General features: G+C 46.3%; 1 protein-coding gene and 1 long non-coding RNA gene across 2 annotated transcripts; both read left to right on the top strand.

Annotated features, from left to right (window-relative positions):
- The first annotated feature begins 8,965 nt into the window (after positions 1 to 8,965).
- Positions 8,966 to 10,057, top strand: LOC144122840 (uncharacterized). The gene is made up of 3 exons (XM_077655830.1): positions 8,966 to 9,177; positions 9,454 to 9,631; positions 9,912 to 10,057. The coding sequence occupies exons 1-3, from the start codon at positions 9,027 to 9,029 to the stop codon at positions 9,985 to 9,987; spliced, it is 405 nt and encodes a 134-aa protein (XP_077511956.1). The 5' UTR covers positions 8,966 to 9,026; the 3' UTR covers positions 9,988 to 10,057.
- Positions 10,058 to 10,706: 649 nt separating this feature from the next.
- Positions 10,707 to 11,314, top strand: LOC144124416 (uncharacterized). Its single transcript, XR_013313161.1, has 3 exons — positions 10,707 to 10,894; positions 10,987 to 11,025; positions 11,112 to 11,314. It is a non-coding gene; the product is annotated as an uncharacterized LOC144124416 (long non-coding RNA).
- The last annotated feature ends 9,760 nt before the right edge of the window (positions 11,315 to 21,074 follow it).

The raw sequence follows: 21,074 nt of genomic DNA, 5'->3' as shown, positions 1-21,074 counted from the left end.
GAATGTACCACACATTGCAATAAATAAGAATGAATGAAGTATTTCTTCACTGAAAAATCATTTTGACATGACTGCAGGCTTCAAGTGTCGGCTACAAAAGCATCGGAGCAGCACCGTAACGATGGGGCGTGGAACCGGCGAGATGGCGGTGACCCTTAAAAGCTTTCTACTGCTCACGCAGGTTGGTCTTTTTCACCCCCTGAAACCGTCGCGCTACGTTTTGCCGGTTCCACCCCAAATGCTTTATCTTACTTTTTCCTGTAAGCCACGCGGTTTTGTGTTGTCAAATCGTCTGTATGTTAAGAGGCATTTTTCAGTTTTTCGTAGCCCAGCGTTTTATCTGCTAATCTTGTTGCTTTGTGGAGGGGATATTGAGAGTAACCCTGGCCCAACAACAGCTGAACAATTTCAAGAGCTGTTGAATGGTCAAACCACAATTCTATCCAAGTTATCGCAGCTTACCGCGGACGTAACTGACGTAAAAGCCCGGCTTGTTGTATTGGAAACTAAGTTAGGAAAAATTGACGCAATTGAAACAGCTCTAGCCAACGTTGAAGATCAACAACGAAAAGATCATGAAGTTCTGACAAGCATGATTGCAAAAATAGACGATTTGGAAAATCGTGGAAGGCGTAATAATTTGATTTTTTACGGCTTAACTGATTCTGATGACAGTGAGACGGCAGCCAAGTCTGAGGAGCTTATCATAAGTCAGTGCACTGAGAGGCTGGAATTGTCTTCCGTGTCTATTGAACGTGCTCATAGGCTGGGTAAATTCTCCCAAGGAAAAAATCGGCCTATCATTGTGCGCTTCAATTCCTTTAAAGACCGCCAGGCTGTGCTTGCAAATGCATTCAAGCTCAAGGGATCCAGTGTTGCTATATCTGAAGACTTTTCCCGTACTCTCCGTGATAAGAGAAAGAAATTATGGGATTATGCCAAACAAAATGGCGAAAAAGGCGTGAAAGCAGTTCTGAAATATGATACACTTCATTTGGGTAGTAGGTGTTTCCAATGGGACAGTGAAGCCGGCACCATACGGGAACAATGACAAACCACTGTTCATTCTGCGATGTGCCCGGTCAGCATTTTGTCAATCAATTGCAGCAGTATAAAAAATAAAGTTGATGACTTTCACTTTCTTCTTCGTACCGTGCAACCGACCTTTGTTTTGGGAACAGAATCGTGGCTCGATCCGACCATCTCAAGCGCTGAAATATTTCCTGACAGGTACGAGTGTTTTCTTCGCGACCGTTGTGCACGTGGCGGAGGAGTGTTTATTTTGGTCCATAAAAGTGTCCCGTGCGCTCAAATGGAATTCTCTGATAGTGAAACTGAATTGGTTGTTTGCAAAGTACGACTGCCGAACGGGAAAGCAATGGTTCTTGGGTCATTTTATAGGCCTCCTGGTCCTTCTGTAAAGCCGCTAGTTGGCTTATCTCATTTTCTTGAAACCATTAACACTGAATGCCTTGTTTTAGGGGGGGACTTTAACCTTCCGGACATTGACTGGTCAGCTGACGAACCAAGAGATATAGCTCGAGGGAATCTATACTCAACTTTTTTTGACATTTTAGATTCCAACACCTTTTGTCAGTATGTGCATGAGCCATCACGAACGGACGGAACTGGTCACATACTCGACCTCTTGCTGTGTAACGTGCCTGATGTTGTATGCAATGTACAAGTGTTGCCTGGTTTGAGCGACCACAATATTATTCTAGCAGATTTATTAGTTCACTACGTGAAGGTTGCAAAACCACCTAGGCGAAAGATTTATGTCTACAGCAGCGCCAACTACGAGGCGATTAGCGCTGCTTTCGATTCGTTCTTTCCAACTTTTGATGAACTCGCGGATAACTTAAATATCGAGCAGCTATGGAATACATTCAAACAGAAATTGTTCGAATTACGTGAAGCTTTTATTCCATTAAGCGTTATATCAAGTAAGAGAGCTCGAGATAAACCCTGGTTTAACACCGAATTACGTGCCCTTGTTCGCAGACAGCGACGAATGTATCGAAGATACAAGTTGTCTAAATCGCCAGAGTGTTTGGCCTTGCTGAAAAAAATAAAAAATGAATTCAGACAGAAGTCTCACATCGCTAAAGACTTGTATTTTTCGAATTTAGGAGAAAAACTTGTCAGAGATACCAAAGAATTTTGGAGATATGTGAAGCGTAATGGTAAGGATGACAGCTCAGTACCTGCTCTGAAAAATGAGTTAATCATCCATGATGATGAGGCTAAAGTTGAAATGTTTAGACGTTATTTTTCATCTGTGTTTTTGCCACCTAGTTCACGTTCTGTCTGTTTTGCATTACCTCTTGAAATAGATTGCATGCCGGAAGTTACTTTTTGTGTTGACGGTGTGCGTAAATTATTGAAGGATTTGAATCAGGCTAAGGCTTGTGGCCCTGATGACATTCCTGCCGCAATTTTAAGGAATTGTGCGGATACATTATGTCTGTATTTCACCCGGCTGTTCCAGAAGTCTCTTAATGAAACCGACTTGCCTGCTGATTGGAAGGTAGCGCGTGTCGTGCCCATACATAAGAGTGGTATGCGAAACTCCGTTCAGAACTACAGACCCGTTTCCTTAACCAGCATAACCTGTAAAATTATGGAGCATGTAATATATAGTTGCGTTATGGCCCATCTCACCAAACACAATCTCTTATGCACTAGTCAACATGGTTTCAGGCGTGGATTTTCCTGTAGTACGCAGCTGGTGGAGTTCGTTCATGATTTGGCATCGGCAATCGATAAGCAACAAATTGTGGACGGCGTTTTCTTGGATTTCCGCAAGGCATTTGATGTTGTCGCGCACAGTCTTCTTCTCTCCAAATTGAAAGCGTATAACCTGGATTGTAAAGTAATTGCGTGGATTGCAGAATATCTGTCGTTACGAAGGCAGGCTGTTGTTCTGAACGGTATTTCTTCACAGTATGCACCAGTTACGTAGGGAGTTCCCCAAGGCTCAGTATTGGGACCACTTTTGTTTTTGCTGTATATTAATGATATTTCAGTTGGCATACAGTCTTCATTCAGGATGTTTGCCGATGATTGTGTTGTTTACAGAGTAGTATATTCCACTTCTGATTCACAAATCCTGCAAACTGATTTAGATACTGTGGCAGACTGGTGTGTACGTTGGGACATGTCCTTAAATATAAACAAAACTGTTCACGTCACCTTCACAAGAAAACGTGCTAATCATCCGTATAGGTATAGAATTAATGATCTTACTCTCAACATAAGCAAGTCATTTAAATATCTAGGCGTCTTTTTTACATCGGACTTACGATGGAATAAGCACATTAATTATATTGCGAATAAGCCAGGGTCACGTTTGGGTTTTCTACGGCAGAATTTTAGCCATTTACCAAGTAACTTAAAAACACAGCTGTATTTCAGTTATGTACGCTCCATACTTGAATATGGATGTGTTTGCTGGGACCCACACACATCTGAGTGTGTAGGAAAATTAGAGAAAATTCAGAATAGGGCAGTTAGATTTGTTCTTGGTAATTATAATTGGCAAGTTAGTATGACGGAAAGCAAACGAAAACTTAACTGGCAAGAGTTGAAGGACCGTAGAAGGTACATCAGATTGAAATTTTTCCATGAGATTTATTATTCAAAAACTGGCATAAACCGCGAACAATATATCCAGGCACCTCATTATATATCAAAGCGACTGGACCACTGCTTGAAGGTCAGAGAATTTTCTTGCAGGGGTGACGTCTTGCGTTATTCTTTTTTTGTTAGAACTGTTCGGGACTGGAACAGTTTGCCATCGAGTATTGTATGTATTACATCTAACGAAGCATTTTTCCATGCACTGCAATAATTGCTTTATACCTATAAATGAAGTCTGTACCCCCCTGCTGTAATGCCCTGCGGGGCGATGCAGGTAACTAATGTTGGAAAAAATAATCTAAAAATGTTGATACCTTCAAGTATTTAGGCGTCACAATTGCACATAATCTGCAGTGGCATAAACATATTAATAATGTGTGCTCGACAGCTTCCCAAAAACTTTACTTTCTGAGGAAGAAATTGGAACATGCAACAAAAGATGTCAAACTGATAGCTTACAAAACATTCATCCGCCCATCCTTGGAGTACGCTTGTGTCGTCTGGAGCCCGCACCAAAAAGTTCTAAAAGATAAACTGGAACGAATCCAAAGAATGGCTGCTCGGTTTATATCGTCAAGATACAGAAGAAGGGACTCAGTGACGGAAATGCTGAACTCATGTGGGCTCGAGTCACTGGAAAATCGAAGGAAAAAATCAAGACTAAAACTTTTCTTTCAAATAATTCAAGGGCACTTCAAGATAAAATCAGATAGATATGCTCAGCCTCCGGGAAGACGGAGCGCGAGAACAAGCCACACTCGATCGATCAAGCCTTACGACTCACGTATTGATGTTTTTCGTTACTCTTTTTTTCCTGATGTCATCGAAATTTGGAATGCTTTGCCTGTTGAAGTTGTCGAACAATCGGAAGTGCACAAGTTCGAACGTTCTATCGATATTTTGTGTCGGGGGCACCCAACTTGATGTTATGAGACATGAATTTTTTCTGTTGTACATTGCATTGTATTCCCTCCCTGTAACGACCCTCAAGCGAGGGTCAACAGTATCAATAAATATATAAATAAATAAATAAATAAATAAATAAATAAACAAAGCAGGCCAGAACACGACTTGCTGATCACAGTACATATCTCGGTATGCATGTACCAGCGCACTCCTTGACAGTCGCAGCAGAGCATCCGAATCATTTGGGGGCAACAATAGAAGCAAATCTGTGGTTTTTGGCAATGACTACTGTCACCATTCTATGCTGCTGTATTTGCTCTCCAGTGCACAGCAGTGCACTGACCCCTAGTTACCATAGGCTTTGTGCTTCAATAAATATCCGAGTGTGATAATAGACATACACGCAGTTTATTGAATCAATAGAAAGCTGTCTTGATGCCCGTATCGCCAACACCGTGGCATCCACCATGTTAAGAGCAATGCAGAGCAAAGTCATGACCAAAGATTGTCTGGCGCCACTTTGTAAATTACTGCCTGCCAATTATCTCGCATCTGTTGCTCTATTGCAGTTACATTGTCTGATTGATGGTCACCTACAGTGAGTCTCAACTGGTGTAGCGACCAGTTTTAAACTTCATCTGCCACTCATCATTTGCAAGCAATCTAAACAACATTTTTTGTTCATGATCACTAGTGGCATTGTTTTGTGCCTTTTCTGCTAATCCCACCCCTTATGTAATACCCCGCGAGGGGTCTTTAAGGTAATAAAATGAAATGAAATGAAATAAACTGATACAACGGACAGGAGCCTTCGTGCTGTGACATCATTCTGTAATGAATACTGGTTGTTTTTGCACTCTCTAATGAAAATAATGACTGCACGCTAATTTCCTCTCATGAATGCCTACAAGGATGCCATCATTCTGCTGCAGCTGCGAAAAAACATTTTAAAACAAGCCTCGCATTTTAGTGCGGCCAATAGGAAGAAATTTTGAACCTACAACTTGTGTGTGATTCAACTCTGTGCTGTTATGTGTACAGTTCAGCTCTGTGCTTAATCACGGCTGCTTGGACTCTCATATGATGTCTGCTAATGAATAAAGGCTTGTATTACGCAGAGTTTCTTGATGAATGTGTGTTCACACACGTGTTAACTGCTGCTTCAAAATAAAGAATGGTTCGAGTGTGCTTGAAACAATACTAACTGCAGGCCTACTCGAGTTGTTTACAGTGAGTGCTCTTTAACGCGTAAAGCCTAATAAATGCCTGCGGGCTCTGAGGCATATGAAAGGTAGCTGCATGTGCTTGTGTTGTTGAAAATATAGTTCCTGTTGTGAGCTTCGTTTAAAAATGCCATTATTATTAATATTCTTCCAGTGCTAAGAGTTGAAGTGGTGTGACCCACTCTTTTACGGCGCTGAATGTGAGATTGCTGCAGAGGACGAAAAAATTAAAGAAAAAGAAAAGAATGGATAGCAATACACCAGACAGTCTACAATGCATAGCACATGACAATTTTCCTGAAAGGGGGTCATGCTGTGTTGAGCGTGCCCAGGTACTATAGTTCTCACTACGATGATACCCACATACAAGTAACATTTGCATAACACGGTTTCCAAATTCACATTCAAAGGCATTATGCACATAGTCATGTAAAACATTCTGCTGTGCTCTCAACATGTACGTATAACAGTGTTTTAAGAGCGGTTAGAGGTGCGTGCTTGTTCTCTATTCGAGTTTGTAGGCCCTTATCCGGGGTATGCGTCTCTCGCCTTGTTTTCTACATCAAAATGCACTATAAATGTTTAAAAAGGAACACAATTTTTGAACTTACATTGGTTCTGGCAAAACGGGCTCCATAATAGCCATCATGGAGTCAAAATTCCGCCACTTTATGGTGGGGATATCTGATGTCCCCGCACTACTCTTCATTTTGTTTTTAATGAGATTGCGCTGCTTTATGAACATATCCTTGAGGTTCTTAAATTTCCTCTGGCAAGCTATACCTGCAGCAAAGGATACATTTTTACACACACCTTTATTCAGCTGTGCATCACTGCACAAATAACATGCAGCACATACTACATAGTCATTCTTAGATAGCATGCAACACTGGCCGGTACCTAAATACACAAATGCGTTTCTGGGCATTCGGCAACAGATGCTATTGTTTGCGATCCTAAAGTTTCCGAATTGACTGCACTAGACTTTGTGCAGTGATCGTTTCCGCGCCTTTGGACAATCGCCGCGCACTGGTGAAACGGCCTCGCGCCAAACTAGAGCACCGTTAATTTTCCTAACTAGTCAGCTGGGTGCTAATCACAGGTACATACATTCGGTTTTAACTAGCGGTTCATTTCGGAAAAGCACGTTTCGGCCGTCAAAAAGCTTTTCAGAGCCTGTTTGTTAAGGGGTTAATGCATATCGCGGTTCATTACGATTTCATGAGCCCCTATGCTGACGCCTCGATCAAAGCTATATATGCTACCAGACAGCATTCAGCCGTGCACAGGTCTAACTTATATGCACGGGTAAAGGCGCGCTTGTATCAGGATAATTTCCAACGCCAGTACTAAGTAACTCATTCACTGCAAGCTGTGACAAACTAGACGATGTAAACAAGACGTGCATGCGGGCAATATTGCATACATACTGCTCATGCCAAGGGCTGCTCCAATCTTGCTCCAAAGGTCGTCCTTTAAAAGGTTGTCTTTGTGTTGTGGGTGCCGCTTGTCATAAAGCACGCGATAATTCTTGACGGCATCGATCAACATATCCGTTTTTTGCTGTGATTTCGGTGACGCGGTCATTGCGACGATGTGTTGCTGGGAGTCCTGCGAGTGCACGGACGCCATCTTGCTCTACCGGCAGAAGCAGCTTCCTCGCCATCCTATTGGCTGACGAGATTCGGCGGATTTTTTTCCGGAGGCAGAATTCGGTCCTGGACCGATTGGGCTTTCGGCTGGGTATTCCGGCGGAATCTCTACCACGGCAGCGAATTCCGCTCGCTCTCGCCGCCGAATGTCCAAGTGTGAACGCACCATTACACTTCTGTACATCTTTCCTTTTGAACGTGACTTTCCCCGTGTTTTCCGATTTGCTATTTTCTGCCTTTTCTTCAAATTGTAATGTTGCAAATTGTTGTTTTTGTGCATTTTATTGTTGTTTTGCGTAATTTGATTGACAGCTACAGCTCTTGCTCACGTTTTTGCTCTTTTAGTTGGAATTTTTTTTTTGCTTTCGATCAGTTTTATTGATGAAAAGCATCGAAAGTAGTTGCGAATCACAATTCAATCCTTTTTTGTTCCTTTTTGCTTTTTTGCGTCAAACTTTCACACCAACAATAAAAAAATTTAGAATTCTTCGACGACCAGTGAATAAATCTGACAACTGGTGTTAGATGCATGTTGACCTAGATTGTTTTCCACACATACAAGTTCAAGTTCAAGTTTATTTTCCTTTCTTACAAAGGAGGAGCCGGGACTAAAAGCTGTGGTAACAGCTTGACTGGAGGTCCCGACTCCTTGAGACAGTGGCAGTACAGAAGGAAGGCGAGGGTCACATCATTTACATCAATTAGTAATGTCATGGGTATCCGATGCAAATCCACATTTACGCGAAGCGCGAACACACATGCGAAACGAAAGTCGCAATACACACATGTACTCAAAGCAAATGTTTTACATCACTAAAATCATGTCTGCTTCTTTCACAGATTGAAATTGTCTCGGCAGTAGTCACGGATATTGTGTTTTGAATTTCTGGTAATATCAAAATTGTCATGGATTAGTTTGTTTAGCAAGAGGGGAAGGTTGTAACTTAAGGACTGGTTCATAGAGTAAGTTCTTGGTGTTGGAGTGATCCAAGTTTCTTTGTATCTAGTGTTACAGCAGCTGTTATTTTCTCTCAGTTGTCCAAGTACAATAAAGGGATTGTCACGTTGTTGTGAAGAGTATTTATAGCATAATAGAAGCCTGTAAAAGTATAACGCGAAGATTGGAAGGATATCATACTTTATAAAGATATTTCTTGTGGGGAAAAGGAATGGCACATTTGCTATGGACCGGACGGCTTTTTTCTGCAGCAAATGCAATCTATGAAGATTTGTTACCCCTGTTGTTCCCCAAACCAAGCTGCAGTATTGGATATGACTTAGTACTAACGCGTTGTAGAGCAACATCTTTACCCTTACTGGAAAAATATGTCTAAAGGTACGGACACACTGGCGGCAAGACGCGCGCGGCACGCAGCCGGCGGCGCGCCGCGTGCCGCGAAACCTGCCGCGGAGGCGGTTTGGTCTGCCGCGCAGAGGATGGGTCGAGGAGCCATTTTCGGCGGCTTGCCGCGTGCCGTGAACCAATGAGAAACGTCCAAACTTCCAGCGGCGGCGGCAGAACCACGATCGACGACCAAGCGCTCCGAGCCAGCCGCGACAAACAGCGCTAGTGCTTTCTTCTCGTGTACATCCACGTGGCAAAATGAATTTCAACCGGGAGAACATGATGGAACAATTTCTGGAGACTGTTCGCGTGTTCCCCTTTTTGTACGACAAAACTCACCCGGAGTACAAAGATAAGGACGCCAAAATGAACCGGTGGGCGATCATCGGCAGAACATTCGATCTGACTGGTGAGTTGTTTTCATTCTTTATCTGAGTTTCCGCTGAATGTTCACGTCGGCAGGAATGTGCGGGGGTGAGCACACTTGTTTAGAGTGCTCTAGCGGTGTGCTGCGGAGCAAATGATGTGGAATCTCGGTTTCCTACGGGCATGGTGATTTTGCCTGGGCGGTTCGCATGTCGTATCAGGCTGCGCGCTTCGTACAGCGCCGCTTGAGCACTCAAACAAGTTGCTCATATTTTCATTTTTCGACCTTTCTTGGTGATAAACAGTGGCATTTCTGTAGGACCGCAAGCAGCCGCAAAATTTAAAAACGTGAAGGATCGTTGGCTGAAAATTGTGTCGGCGTCGGAGGGGAGCCGAAAAAGTGGCGCCGGAGGAGAGGCTGGAAAGGTCCACACGAAGTGGACACTTTTTGACATCGTGGATGGCATGCTGAGGAGCACACCACATTATGCCGAAAGGTAAAAAAAAAGGCAACTTAGTTGCGTAGCCATCTGCGCCAACTCAAGCCTGGCATTGATAACTTCACTACTGTAACCTGTCCTACCATTCTTCTTAAGCTGCTTTCTTCGTGTTTAATATCTTTTTACGTAATTTGACTGCCCAAGCATCTGTGTTTTTAACAATTTATTTTCTCTTCAGCTGCGCTGATAGCTTCGCTATTGGTATTTTCACATTACCTTTTTCCTGGCAAGAAATCTGCAGGCTTTGCATCGAAACACCTCAAATTTTACATTTCAGGTCTTCATCAAATGTGCCCCCAGAAGAGGACATATACGTTAAGTCTTGTTTTCATAAGTATAACTTCAGTTTATAAAGCTTCAAGTGATTTAACTTGTTATGCATCTGTGCTTTTGTGCAGCTCCATTCTGACATCTCCACTGTCATCCAACAGCCCTTCCAGTCCTAGACTGGTAGCCAGGTGTGCACCTCGTAGTTTGCTTACCATAACGGTTACTGCAGCGAAACAGTTTATGTACAACATTGTCATTTCATTCACCTGTGCAGCTGTATATCAAGCCCGGCGCTGCGCTTTTTCAAGAAATGTAAGCTGTACTAATTGTGGTGTCATTATCCACCAATAGTAACAACATCCTATGTCTTTATATAATGCAGGTACTCTGACAGCCCCAATGACTTTATCGATGAGGACGATTTGAGGTGAGTGGTGATTTTCAGTTTTCCTAGCTGTGGTGCACCCCAGGTTCCATGTCAATACACCCTTTTCACCAGCCTTTCACGTTTAAGAGTGTGTCCACTCTATTATGCGCTGTTATGCTGCACTCCCATAGAAATGGATTAGTTTTATGTGCATACAGATCTTGGCTTAGTTGCTGTCATGACTCGTCGCTGGTCTGCAGTTTCAAGTGAATCACACACTCAACACTGCAATGCACGGGGAAAAACTTGTGTTCTATTTAATGACTGCACGTCTAAAAACTGCAAAAAGGTGTGAAACCAAGCTTTCGGGTACTAGATGAGTGTGATATGTCTTGCTCCTTTTCATAGCATTGCAAGTAGACATGTTTTTTGCACGACATAAATGGCAGCATTTTTATTTTTTCTATAGGCTCCCCAGCACATCAGAAGGTGCGGCATCTGCTGCTGGCTCTTCAGGGTAAGTTGGTGTTCACTTTCTTGTGTCGGAATATGACACCATAACAAACATTTTTTTGAGGCAGGTTGTCAACTTCACAAGCAGGAGCCGCTGCCCCAGATCCAGGGTAAGAAAGCTGTGCGCACTTTCTTTTATTGGAAGCAGACATACTTTTCCAGTGCATTTCTCTTGAGTCTAATGATGTGGCCTGTCCTGCAGGTCTGCCAAAAGGCGAGCATCCGATGTACCTTCCTCTCGGTACTGGCATGGTTCACATTTCCTGCGGTATTTGAATGATAATCAGTGATTGCAAGAAAACATTGTGCGGATATATTTATATGCAGGACCAAAAGAAGGCAGTCTGACAGCTTCGACGATGCAGTGAAAGATGTCTTGGGGAGCTGCTCAGCTACGCTGTTAGAACTAAAAAAGAAAAATGAAATGCCTGCACCGAAAGATGACAGTCAAGAGGCAGCACACTGGATAGCTGCTAAACTGAGGATGCTACCACACAAAAAAAGATGTGAGGTAACATTCCAAATCCACAAGCTGCTGTATAAAGCCGAAATGGAGCAGTATGAATAAATGAAATGTAAAGTGCAAGCAATCGATAATATTTTTCCATGAAAGCAAGCAATTTCGGCTTTCTTTTGACATGATAGTGTTTGTGCATGCTGACAAGTAGTTGCCTGTTATTGGAAATTACCTGCCGTCCTGCACGGGTCACGACACTTTCCTGCCATGGCACCTGGCCATCGCTCATGAAGTAGGATGCCAGCCTATCCCTTATCTCCAATGCAGCCCTGTAACACAGAAATGCACGAGATGTTCAACCTTTTCCTTCAGCTTATTCTGCCTGTCTGTCTGAGGTCACAGTTCTAATGGGCGTGTTTTACTCCTCGTCGTTAGCTGTACCCACTGACTTTGTTGAAAACGTGAAATACGCATGTATTTTTGCACTGCTACAATTCTAAACGCAAACTCTAATGAACAAGATCTTATGTCGTGTTAAATGATCAAGTTAAATCAAATGTTTTGAATGTTTCGCTGTTTGTTATCGATGAGCTTCAATTGCTTTAATGTAAATAAAGCAGGAAATGCAAACTATTGATTTCATGCCGTCATGGAAATAATAGTTACCGAGCAGAGTGGTACCCCTGGTCTGTCCATCCAGGAAGGGCACTACTGTCGTTCCTCCATGCCCCATTTGTGACATTTCCCTCCCAGTCTTCATGGTCAACAAATCCAGGAGGGTTGTACGTTGTCCTGGAAAACACCGAATCTTTCATTAGAAAATTGTGGAGCGCCACACATGCCCTTACAATGTTCTCGGTGGTTTCTTCTGACGCTCGAAAGGGTCTCTTCAGTATTCGCCACCTACTAGCCAGGATACCAAAACTGTTTTCTATGAGCCTCCTTGCACGACTCAGCCGGTAATTAAACACTAGCCTCTTCAAGTACTCGCTGTACTGGCTGACCCTGTAGGCATGAAGAGCTAGAAAAAACAAAAGGTCAGGGCATTAAAATTGCAGCAAACATGTACATACTTAGATGAAGAAGGCAATGGCACTAATTTCAAATCATTGAAATAATTGGCAGCTCTGCGCACCCACTGAATACAACTTTAAAAGAAAAAAACTGTTCCTACATCTTATGTCCTCTGGGTGCCTGTTTCTGGTGCGGACAATTTGAAATGCTACATAAACTGATATTATAAGGGTTTTTATTCACTTTTTGCATGCTTAAGTTGTGCTAAAGAAATGCTACATAGGGCTCCCTTTGGCTGCATTGCACAACTTGAGATTTTCGTATATTATCCAGTCAGTAAAACAGGTTAAATAGTGCTCATGCATTTGCTTGCAATCATTCAACTAAACCATATATGTCAACATTACATTTTATTACTGCATCATGTTATTGCTTTCACACAAAATGCAACATAACATGTAAATTATCAGTAATAAAACTATTTTAATACACTCATATTGCACTGCATACACGAAATTTAGTCCTCTGAACCATTTTTTTTCCATGCAGAAACTAAACCTTTCCTTGTAAGACTTGCTATATACTTGCATGCAGGCTAGACTGGATTTGTAAATTTTTTGTAGAAATTGTTTGACCATTTTTGCCGTATGTATGCATTGCACGAAACTGTATCTGCTATGGCAAACAGCGGCAGCAGTAACACAGTACAGCTGCATTGATATTTCATCTCGGCAATCAGAGGAAGATGTCAGCATTAAAAGTAATTGAAGCAACTTGCCACGTCGAGGATAAGGCCGCATGAGGTAAGGCTTCAATGGAAAGGCCTCGTCGCCCACCATCAAGTATGGTATCAGTCCCGCTGAGCCCACTGTTGCTGCTGGGGGGATCCCAAATCTGCGCTTGCCCAATATATGCATCAGCTTCGTTCTTAACAAAACTCCTCCATCGCTTTCTCCCCCGTTGTGGCCAACGACCACATACACAAATCTGAAATAAAGCAAGAAGTTTCAGTGTAGCCCATTTAGCATCTGATGTAGCACATGACTTTCTCCTTGCTCCTTCTGAAGTCACTACTGCGTTCTAGTCTTGTAAAGTCATTTCTGTGCTGCATTATAGTTTGACTAAATATGCATGCCACACACAATCACAATTCAGAGATTGCCATTTTAACATCTGCTGCTATTTGTGCAGAATCAAATATGTTTACTGTCAACCTGCATGAGCAAACCATTGCAATCATACACCTGTCTACGCTATGCTCCTTAATTCGTCATGTAACTTACACCACTGAACTGTCCTCTTTTCTTTCAGTGCATACAATAGCACTCTCTTTCAATGAATATAATACACTGTTTTCATGATTCACAAGAAAAATGCACCATACCTATAATGTGCATTGCATGTTGCCATGAGGACTGTGCTGAATGACTTTTTGTAATTAAAGTTTCGTGACCCTGAATTTGCAGGACATTCAATGCTCACATGCTTGCCATCAATACATCCAATGCAGTTGGGAAAATTCCACTCGACAAGCATGTCTGTGGCAATCTGAAAGAGTGATCCACAGGCAATATAATATGAGACTGTGACAAAACAATAGCGTAGTAATGCATAAGGCAACCTTTAGTTGTCTTATGCATTATGAGATGCAGGAGTTCAACACATTTGAAAAGTCGGTACGCAGGCGGCATTGGGAAAGTCAGTAGCATAACAAATGAGGTAAAGAAAGGCAAGCTGGACGCTTGTCAACACTATAAACCCTCTCCGCAGTAACAAAACGGACTGCAGTGCACTTACTTTTTTCCATTCTTCTGCTGTTTGTGGAAATCTTACATAGGTTGGCTGAAGTATTTCCCATAATGCAGCACAAGTTTCCCTTACGATCATTCCAGCCGTTGATCGTCCTGTCAGGAAGTTGAACGACAAACTTCTCATTGTGTCGCCGTTTGCGAGAAATCTGAAAAGCGTATTCTCATCACATACGTCTCAAAGGATAAATGAGGAGGGGGGGGGGTGAGTTGCATCACAGTGCTCATGCGGTATGTTTTACACAATATTTTCCGAGGGACCGCTGATCAGGCACTGTGACGGGACAGTACCGGGTCACGGACTTTCGGACTTACCTTACTGTCATGGCAAGTCGATCGTGTGCGGATATCGACCGCCTGAACGGAGTGTCCTGCCGCTCAATCACAGGCCGAACTAGGTGGAGCAATGTGTCGAACGAGCTCGGCGGCATCCGAAGGAAGCTATAATCAAGAATCAAAGACATCACTATCACGTCACACACACGGCACACTACGCGTTTGAAAAGGTTGTAATCACACTCTCGGAAGAAGCCTTCATCTCGGGCGCGCAGCCGGGGAAGCAAAGCATTCGCTTGCCCTTCAACGTCTCGGTAGCGCCAGCAGGGGTGCACCCAAAACCTTCGTCTGCGTGCCTTTTGCGCGCGCCGCCGTCGCAACAGCAGGGAACACACAATGACCAAAACGCTCATCGTCGTCAGAACATCGTCGTCTGCACCTGCCATTGCAGAAGTCAACGCGATCAGCGCGGTTGATGAGGGACGAGGAGCTGGTATGTGGTCTGTTTACCGAGCAAGGAAAAAGCGCGCGAGAACCGCGAAATCGCGCCTATGCTCGCGCAGTTCGAGACAAGGCGAGATCAGCGCTGTCACGTGACTCCGCGGCGGCCGCCGCGCGCACAACCAATTTGGCCTCTCTGCCGCGCGGCGTTCTTGCCACCGGCGGCGTGCCGCGCGCGTCTTGCCGCATACCATCGCACTTATGGTCTCGCCCCCCTCACGTGTTGAGTCCGAGGGAAAGAAGGTTGTCTTCGAGGTAGCGCATAACGTCGGCTGTGGTAAGGCGCGCTCTGGCCCGCTGACAGTTCCCGCGGGTCACCGGCCTCCATTCTCCATCCATCAACTGACACTCGCTCCTCAAGGTAAGGCGCGCTCTGGCCCGCTGACAGTTCCCTTGTCCTGGAATGTGCTCGGGAGGGCCGCCCCTGGAACCGCCACGCCAATTGGGGAGGATAAAGCCCGTTTCCCCGCGGCGGCGGCGGCGGGTCCGGTTGGGTCCGGTTGGGCTTAAACCCCTTCGTTCTGGTCGTCACTCAAAGAGCATGGCTGGGTAATTGATGATGCCGCTGTCATCTGGGTCTCCGTCTACGCCGCGCCGTCGAACGCGGAACCTCGTAGCACACACAAGGAATGTCACACTCGCTCACCCTCCAGAAGAATGTTCTCCGAACATTTGAGTCCACGCAGCTCCCCTTGTCTTTCTGAATCGCCTCGCACAGTGCGTCCGACAAAACACTTTTCGCTGCACTCAACACCACTGCACAACACCATATGCCTCCGCTGTCATAACTGGCGTCTCCAGGGGCAGCACTGATCTTCTTTTACAAATAAACATGAAACTCAGCACCCAAGCCTCTCCTTTCTAGTCCAAACTGGACGAAATAAATTTACCACAGTTACAAAGGAGCTCCCACTTCTAGCACGATCACGGCACAGACAAAAATATAGATAACGAAAGGAAGTAGGGCAGGTTCTGCATGCGCTCCGCATGCTCTCCTTTGAAGGTGTTACTTAATGACAGAAAGGTTTAACTACCAACTCCGATAACTTAACACATAAGCACATAGCAATGTTATGAGCTGCGGCATTACACAATTATAACCAGTTCACAACTCCGCTCTGTTTACGCCATTAGTCCGACTTAGCTTTCCGATTTCGCAGCGGATATCGGCCTTCATGAGTCATACTAAGTAAGTCTGTGCCCCTTTGTCTGCTTTGGGACTCGCGAGGGCTCGTGGCAGGAGCCTCTCCTGGCGTTATCTGCGCGGCAACCTCGCGCGCTTCTTCTTCTAGCAATGCATGTAGTAAATCCGGTGGCATTCCGGCCGTCACCTCGGGCGCCTGCCGAACAAATGCAGGAGAGGGCGTTTCTTGCGAACTATCTGCGCGCTCCGCTTCACTTCTGTCCCCATCAAAATCCGCGCTTTCCCTTTCCTCCTTTCGTGAATACTGAACCGGTGCCGACTTGAGGCGATTTGCGTGTATCCTTATCAAGCGCCGGTTCACGTCTCGGACTCTGAAGTTTACCGGAGAAAGCTTCTCGACAACCTCGCACGGTCCTCTCCACTTCGTCTGGAACTTACGAGCTAGCCCAATCTGCCTTTGGCAGTTTTCAATGTACACGCTGTCCCCCACATTAAACGGCGCGTCTCTAGCACTGCGATCGTGCACCTCCTTCCTGCGCTTCGCCGCTTTCTTTAAGGCCTCCTTTGCGATGTCCCTCGCCACTTGCAAGCGCGATTCTAGCTCAACCTTATAGTCGTCCAGTGAAGCGTATGGGACACGACGGGGGCCCTCTGGCACTTCACTAGGCTGGTCCGGGTCTCGGCCGTAGAGAAGAAAGAATGGCGATTCGCCCGTGCTCTCGTGTGCTGCGGAATTGTAGGCAAACATTGCATACGGGAGCCACAAGTCCCAGTCCCGCTGGTCGCGCGAAACAAAATGCGACAGGAACCCGGCCACGGTTTGGTTCAGTCGCTCCACCGCGCCGTTGCAAGCCGGATGGTACGGTGTTGTCTGCTTCTTAGCGATCTTAAGCAGCTCGCAAACTCTCCTCATTAGCTGCGACACGAAGTTCGTTCCCCGATCTGTCAAGAGTTGCCTCGGGGGTCCATGTCGGAGCACGATCTGTTCGACAAATGCTCTTGCAACCGTGTCTGCCTTCTGATCTGGGAGTGCTACCGCTTCCGCGTATTTTGAAAGGTGGTCGACAAATACTAAAATGTACTTGTTTCCGGAAGTGGTCGTGGGCAATGGGCCCATTATGTCCATACCTGTCCGCTCGAAGGGAGCCGAAACCTCAGGGAACGGCTGAATTGGAGCTGGTCTTCGTCCCTTGGGTGTTTTTCTTTCGAGACAGGAATGACACTTCGCACAGTAGTCTCTAACATCCTGTCGCATGCCACTCCAAAAGTACAAACGCTCCACACGCCTGCGTGTCTTCGCTACGCCAAAATGACCGGCGCATGGCGCATCGTGAAACGCGCGAAGAACCCTTTCTGTCCACGACCGAGGTATGACGACTCTCTCCCAAGCGGTTTTCTCTGGTCTCCCTTTCCTGGTTGGCCTCGTGCGCCGACACAGGGTGCCGTCTTTGCCAATGAAATAACCTAGCTGTTCGGGGTGAGACGGTGCGCCCTCTAAGCTTTCGATTATTCGCTTCAGGTCAGGATCTTTGCACTGCTCTGTGCGTAATTCGGCGGGGTCGACTACGGGGACAAACTCATCTATAGCTGCCACGGCAGCTGTGCGGCTGAGTGCATCAGCATTCAGATGTGTCTTTCCTGACTTGTGCTCAACTTCAAAGCAGTATTCCTGCAGGTGTAGATTCCATCTAGCGAGTCGCGAGCTAGGGTCCCTGACACTCATCACCCATTTCAGAGGATGGCAGTCTGTGACTAGCTTGAATTTGCGGCCGTAAAGGTAGCATCTGAAGTGCTTTACTGCCCAGACAACGGCGAGGCACTCCCTTTCCGTAGCTCCGTACTTTTTCTCTGTGGGGCTCAGCTGTCGGCTAGCAAAAGCAATGGGATGTTCTTTGCCCTCGATAACCTGAGATAGCACGGCACCAACTGCGAACTTTGACGCATCTGTGGCCATAACGAAGGGCAAATTAAAATCCGGGTGGCGCAACAGCGGTGCACTCATTAGCTTCCTTTTCAGGGCCCCAAAAGCATCCTCCGCGTTTTCGTCCCAGCGAAAGGCGACATTTTTGGCTGTTAAGGCGGTGAGCGGCTTAGCGAGCTTGGCGAACTCCTCTATGTGCCTTCGGTAGTAACCGATCAGGCCGAGAAACTGCCGGACCTGGCGGACGCTAGTCGGGGATGGAAAATCCGAGACACACCTTAGTTTCTCAGGGTCCGGTCGCACGCCGTCAGCTGAAACAACGTGCCCGAGGTATTTCACCTCGTTTTTGAGGAATTGGCACTTAGAGGGCTTCAGCTTGAGACCCGCTCCTCTTAGTCGCACCAAAACCTGCTCAATATCGCGCAAATGGTTCTCAAAACTGTCACTGTATATGATAATGTCATCCATATACACGAAGCACAGCCTCCCCAGAAGACCTGTATATTGGGGATGGGGTATGGATCGATGCGAGTTACGGCATTTAGTTTGCGGTAGTCCACTACCAATCGATACGAGCCATCTGGCTTTTCCACCAATAGTGCTGGTGCTCCCCAGGGTGACTTTGAGTGTTCGACAATGCCGCGATCAATCAGGTCCTGCACCTGCCGCTCCATCTCCTCACGTTGGGAGTAAGGAATCCTGTACGCACGCTGGTAAACGGGCGATGAAGTGCCGGTTTCTATCCTGTGCTTTATAACGCCACAGCAGCCCAAATCCAGGTTGGACGCGGCGAATACCTCCGAGTAGTCGTTCAGCAAACCAGCCAGAGCCTCCCTCTCCCTGGATTTTACGTGAGAAAGATCGAACGACACCTTTGGAGCAGCCGAAGGACTAGCATGCTCTACAGTTGCGAGTACCGTACCGGTGGGCTCACGTTTCTCTATCGCAGAGGTGAAGAAAGCCAATGTTTTGTTCTTGGGAAGGCTCAGTGGCTGCTGGCTACAGTTAACCACCCGTAGGGGCACTCTGTGGGCGTCATTAACTGTCACGAGGCACGCGGCTGCCTTCAGGCCATTGCTGAGAGAGTCGACCGGCTCAAGCACTCCCACGGCGCCGCTCTCTACATCTGAAGGCACAAACGCGTACAAAATGTGCTCCGACCAAGGAAGGACGACCGTCTCATCGACCAGCCTGACGGCAACCCGCGAATATACCTTCTCCAATGATCCCACTGTTTGACGGGTGTCAATATCGGTAATGCGAATCTCAGCCCCTCTCCTGTTCAAAAACGGAACTTTTGAGCCGCGCGCATTAACCTCTTCCTCAGAGAATGAGACTACTACCTTCCCTTTTCTCAAAAAATCCTGCCCTAATATACCTGACACTCCGTTTGGCAGAGACACCGTGTCCGGGCATACGTAGCAGGGTTGCTCCAATGCAATTCCGCCGAGAGAGAAGTGTAACCGGTAGAGTCCACTTATGCCAAGAGGATCCCCCGTTATGCCTACAAATTTGGTTGCCATACCACCAGACGCTTCCAACACCTCGCGGTCCCCCTTCCTTCGAAGCGTGTTAAAACTGCTCTCCTTAAGCAATGTCACCTTTGACCCCGTATCTATCAACAATTCCATGCAACAACCATTTAACTTGCAACGCACAACAGGGCATGCCTCGTCGGCCACACAAACTACCACCACCTCATCATCCACTGCTCCCTCCCCACGCTCCTCAGGCTGGGGAGGACTAACTAGTTCTTTGTCTCGGTATCTGGAGCCCCGCTGTAGGCTTGCTTAGGGCGTGTCTCGCCTGCTTCTCTTTGTGGCTCCCCACGGCGCACGTTTTGGCAGAACCTGGCGATGTGTCCGCGACCCTGGCAAGCGAAGCATACGATTTCTTCAAAATCTCGCATACCGCGCCTGTAGCTTTGTGGCGGTCTCCGGTTTCCAGCGAATGAGCGCTGTTGAGCGCGCGCTTCAACCTGGCGTTCTACCTGCTGAGATAGCAGCTGTTCTAAGCGATCTAATCGCTCTGTCAAGAGAGCAACCTCAGGGTTGAGCACCGCTCTCTCTATGACGCGTACTCTCGCTGCGGCTGTCGTGAACGCCTCATTTTGTTCCTCATACAATGCGGCCTCCACGGCTTGGTCGAAATTGCTCGGCTTGCGCGAGAGCACGAACCGGCGCACGGGGTCTTGCAGACCAGCCACGAACAAAGCGGTCATTTCCTCTTTAAGTATATCCTCCGCGTATTTCTTTTTTAGCTGGTCTCCTTCCTCCTCCCTGCTTAACGTATCGCGCGCTAAGCGCTGAAGCCGTGACGCAAACGTTCGCACGTCCTCCCCTACCATCTGTCCGGCGTCACGGAACCTCTGTACCCGCACGTGACGTGGTTCAGTGTCGAAATGCTCAAACGCGAGCTTCTTAAATTCCGCAAATGATTTTGTGGATTTTACCTTTTCGTTTCGCCATGCAAAATCATGGGCAGCTCCTGCCATCTTACACCTCGCCATTCCCAGCATTTGAGCATCGGACCATCCCCCCATTTTCCCAATCTCTTCTAGCATGGAAAAGAAATCGCAGATTGGAACCCCTGTTTTATCTCCCGTAAACGTCGGAATGACGCTTCCTAATGCCAGCATGCTTGTTCCGAGCGACGGCTGTGGAGTGGGAGCTCCCTCAGATACAGACATTTTTTTTTTCTCAAGCCCTCCAGTGCCTCAAGCCTCTCAAATGGGGGTAAAAGTCCCACAATCAGTCCCGTGATTCCCTTTTGATTACAATTTTGAAGTCATGAATGTCACAGCATTCAGAGGACATTTGCTTTTGAGACCCCACTTCTGACACCACTGTGATGACCCCCATAATGCGCAGGTCCACACGGGACGGAGAGGCAAAGAGACACCGTATGGCTCAGTTTAAACAAACAGATATATTCAATAATTATACATGATTAAGATTCAGAGGCTGGGGCGTCCGAGCTTACGTGCCGACGACTTCATGGTGGCGATGGAGTGGCTCCGGAGTTGGGCTCGAGCGGTTGCTGGCAGAAGCTGCACGCCGTCGGGCTTAACTCCGGAGCCACTCCATCGCCACCATGAAGTCGTCGGCACGTAAGCTCGGACGCCCCAGCCTCTGAATCTTAATCATGTATAATTATTGAATATATCTGT

Source organism: Amblyomma americanum, chromosome 3 (genome assembly GCF_052857255.1).
Source record: "Amblyomma americanum isolate KBUSLIRL-KWMA chromosome 3, ASM5285725v1, whole genome shotgun sequence".
In the NCBI taxonomy this organism is placed as follows: Eukaryota; Metazoa; Arthropoda; class Arachnida; order Ixodida; family Ixodidae; genus Amblyomma; species Amblyomma americanum.
Note: the sequence above shows the minus strand (reverse complement) of the source record. Positions and strands in the feature narration are given on the sequence as shown.

Coding starts and splice junctions, on each gene's coding strand:
- LOC144122840 (XM_077655830.1), top strand. CDS start 9,027: ATGAATTTCAACCGGGAGAACATGATGGAACAATTTCTGGAGACTGTT. Junction 9,178..9,453: donor CAGAACATTCGATCTGACTG/GTGAGTTGTTTT, acceptor GCATTTCTGTAG/GACCGCAAGCAGCCGCAAAA. Junction 9,632..9,911: donor ACACCACATTATGCCGAAAG/GTAAAAAAAAAG, acceptor TTTACATTTCAG/GTCTTCATCAAATGTGCCCC.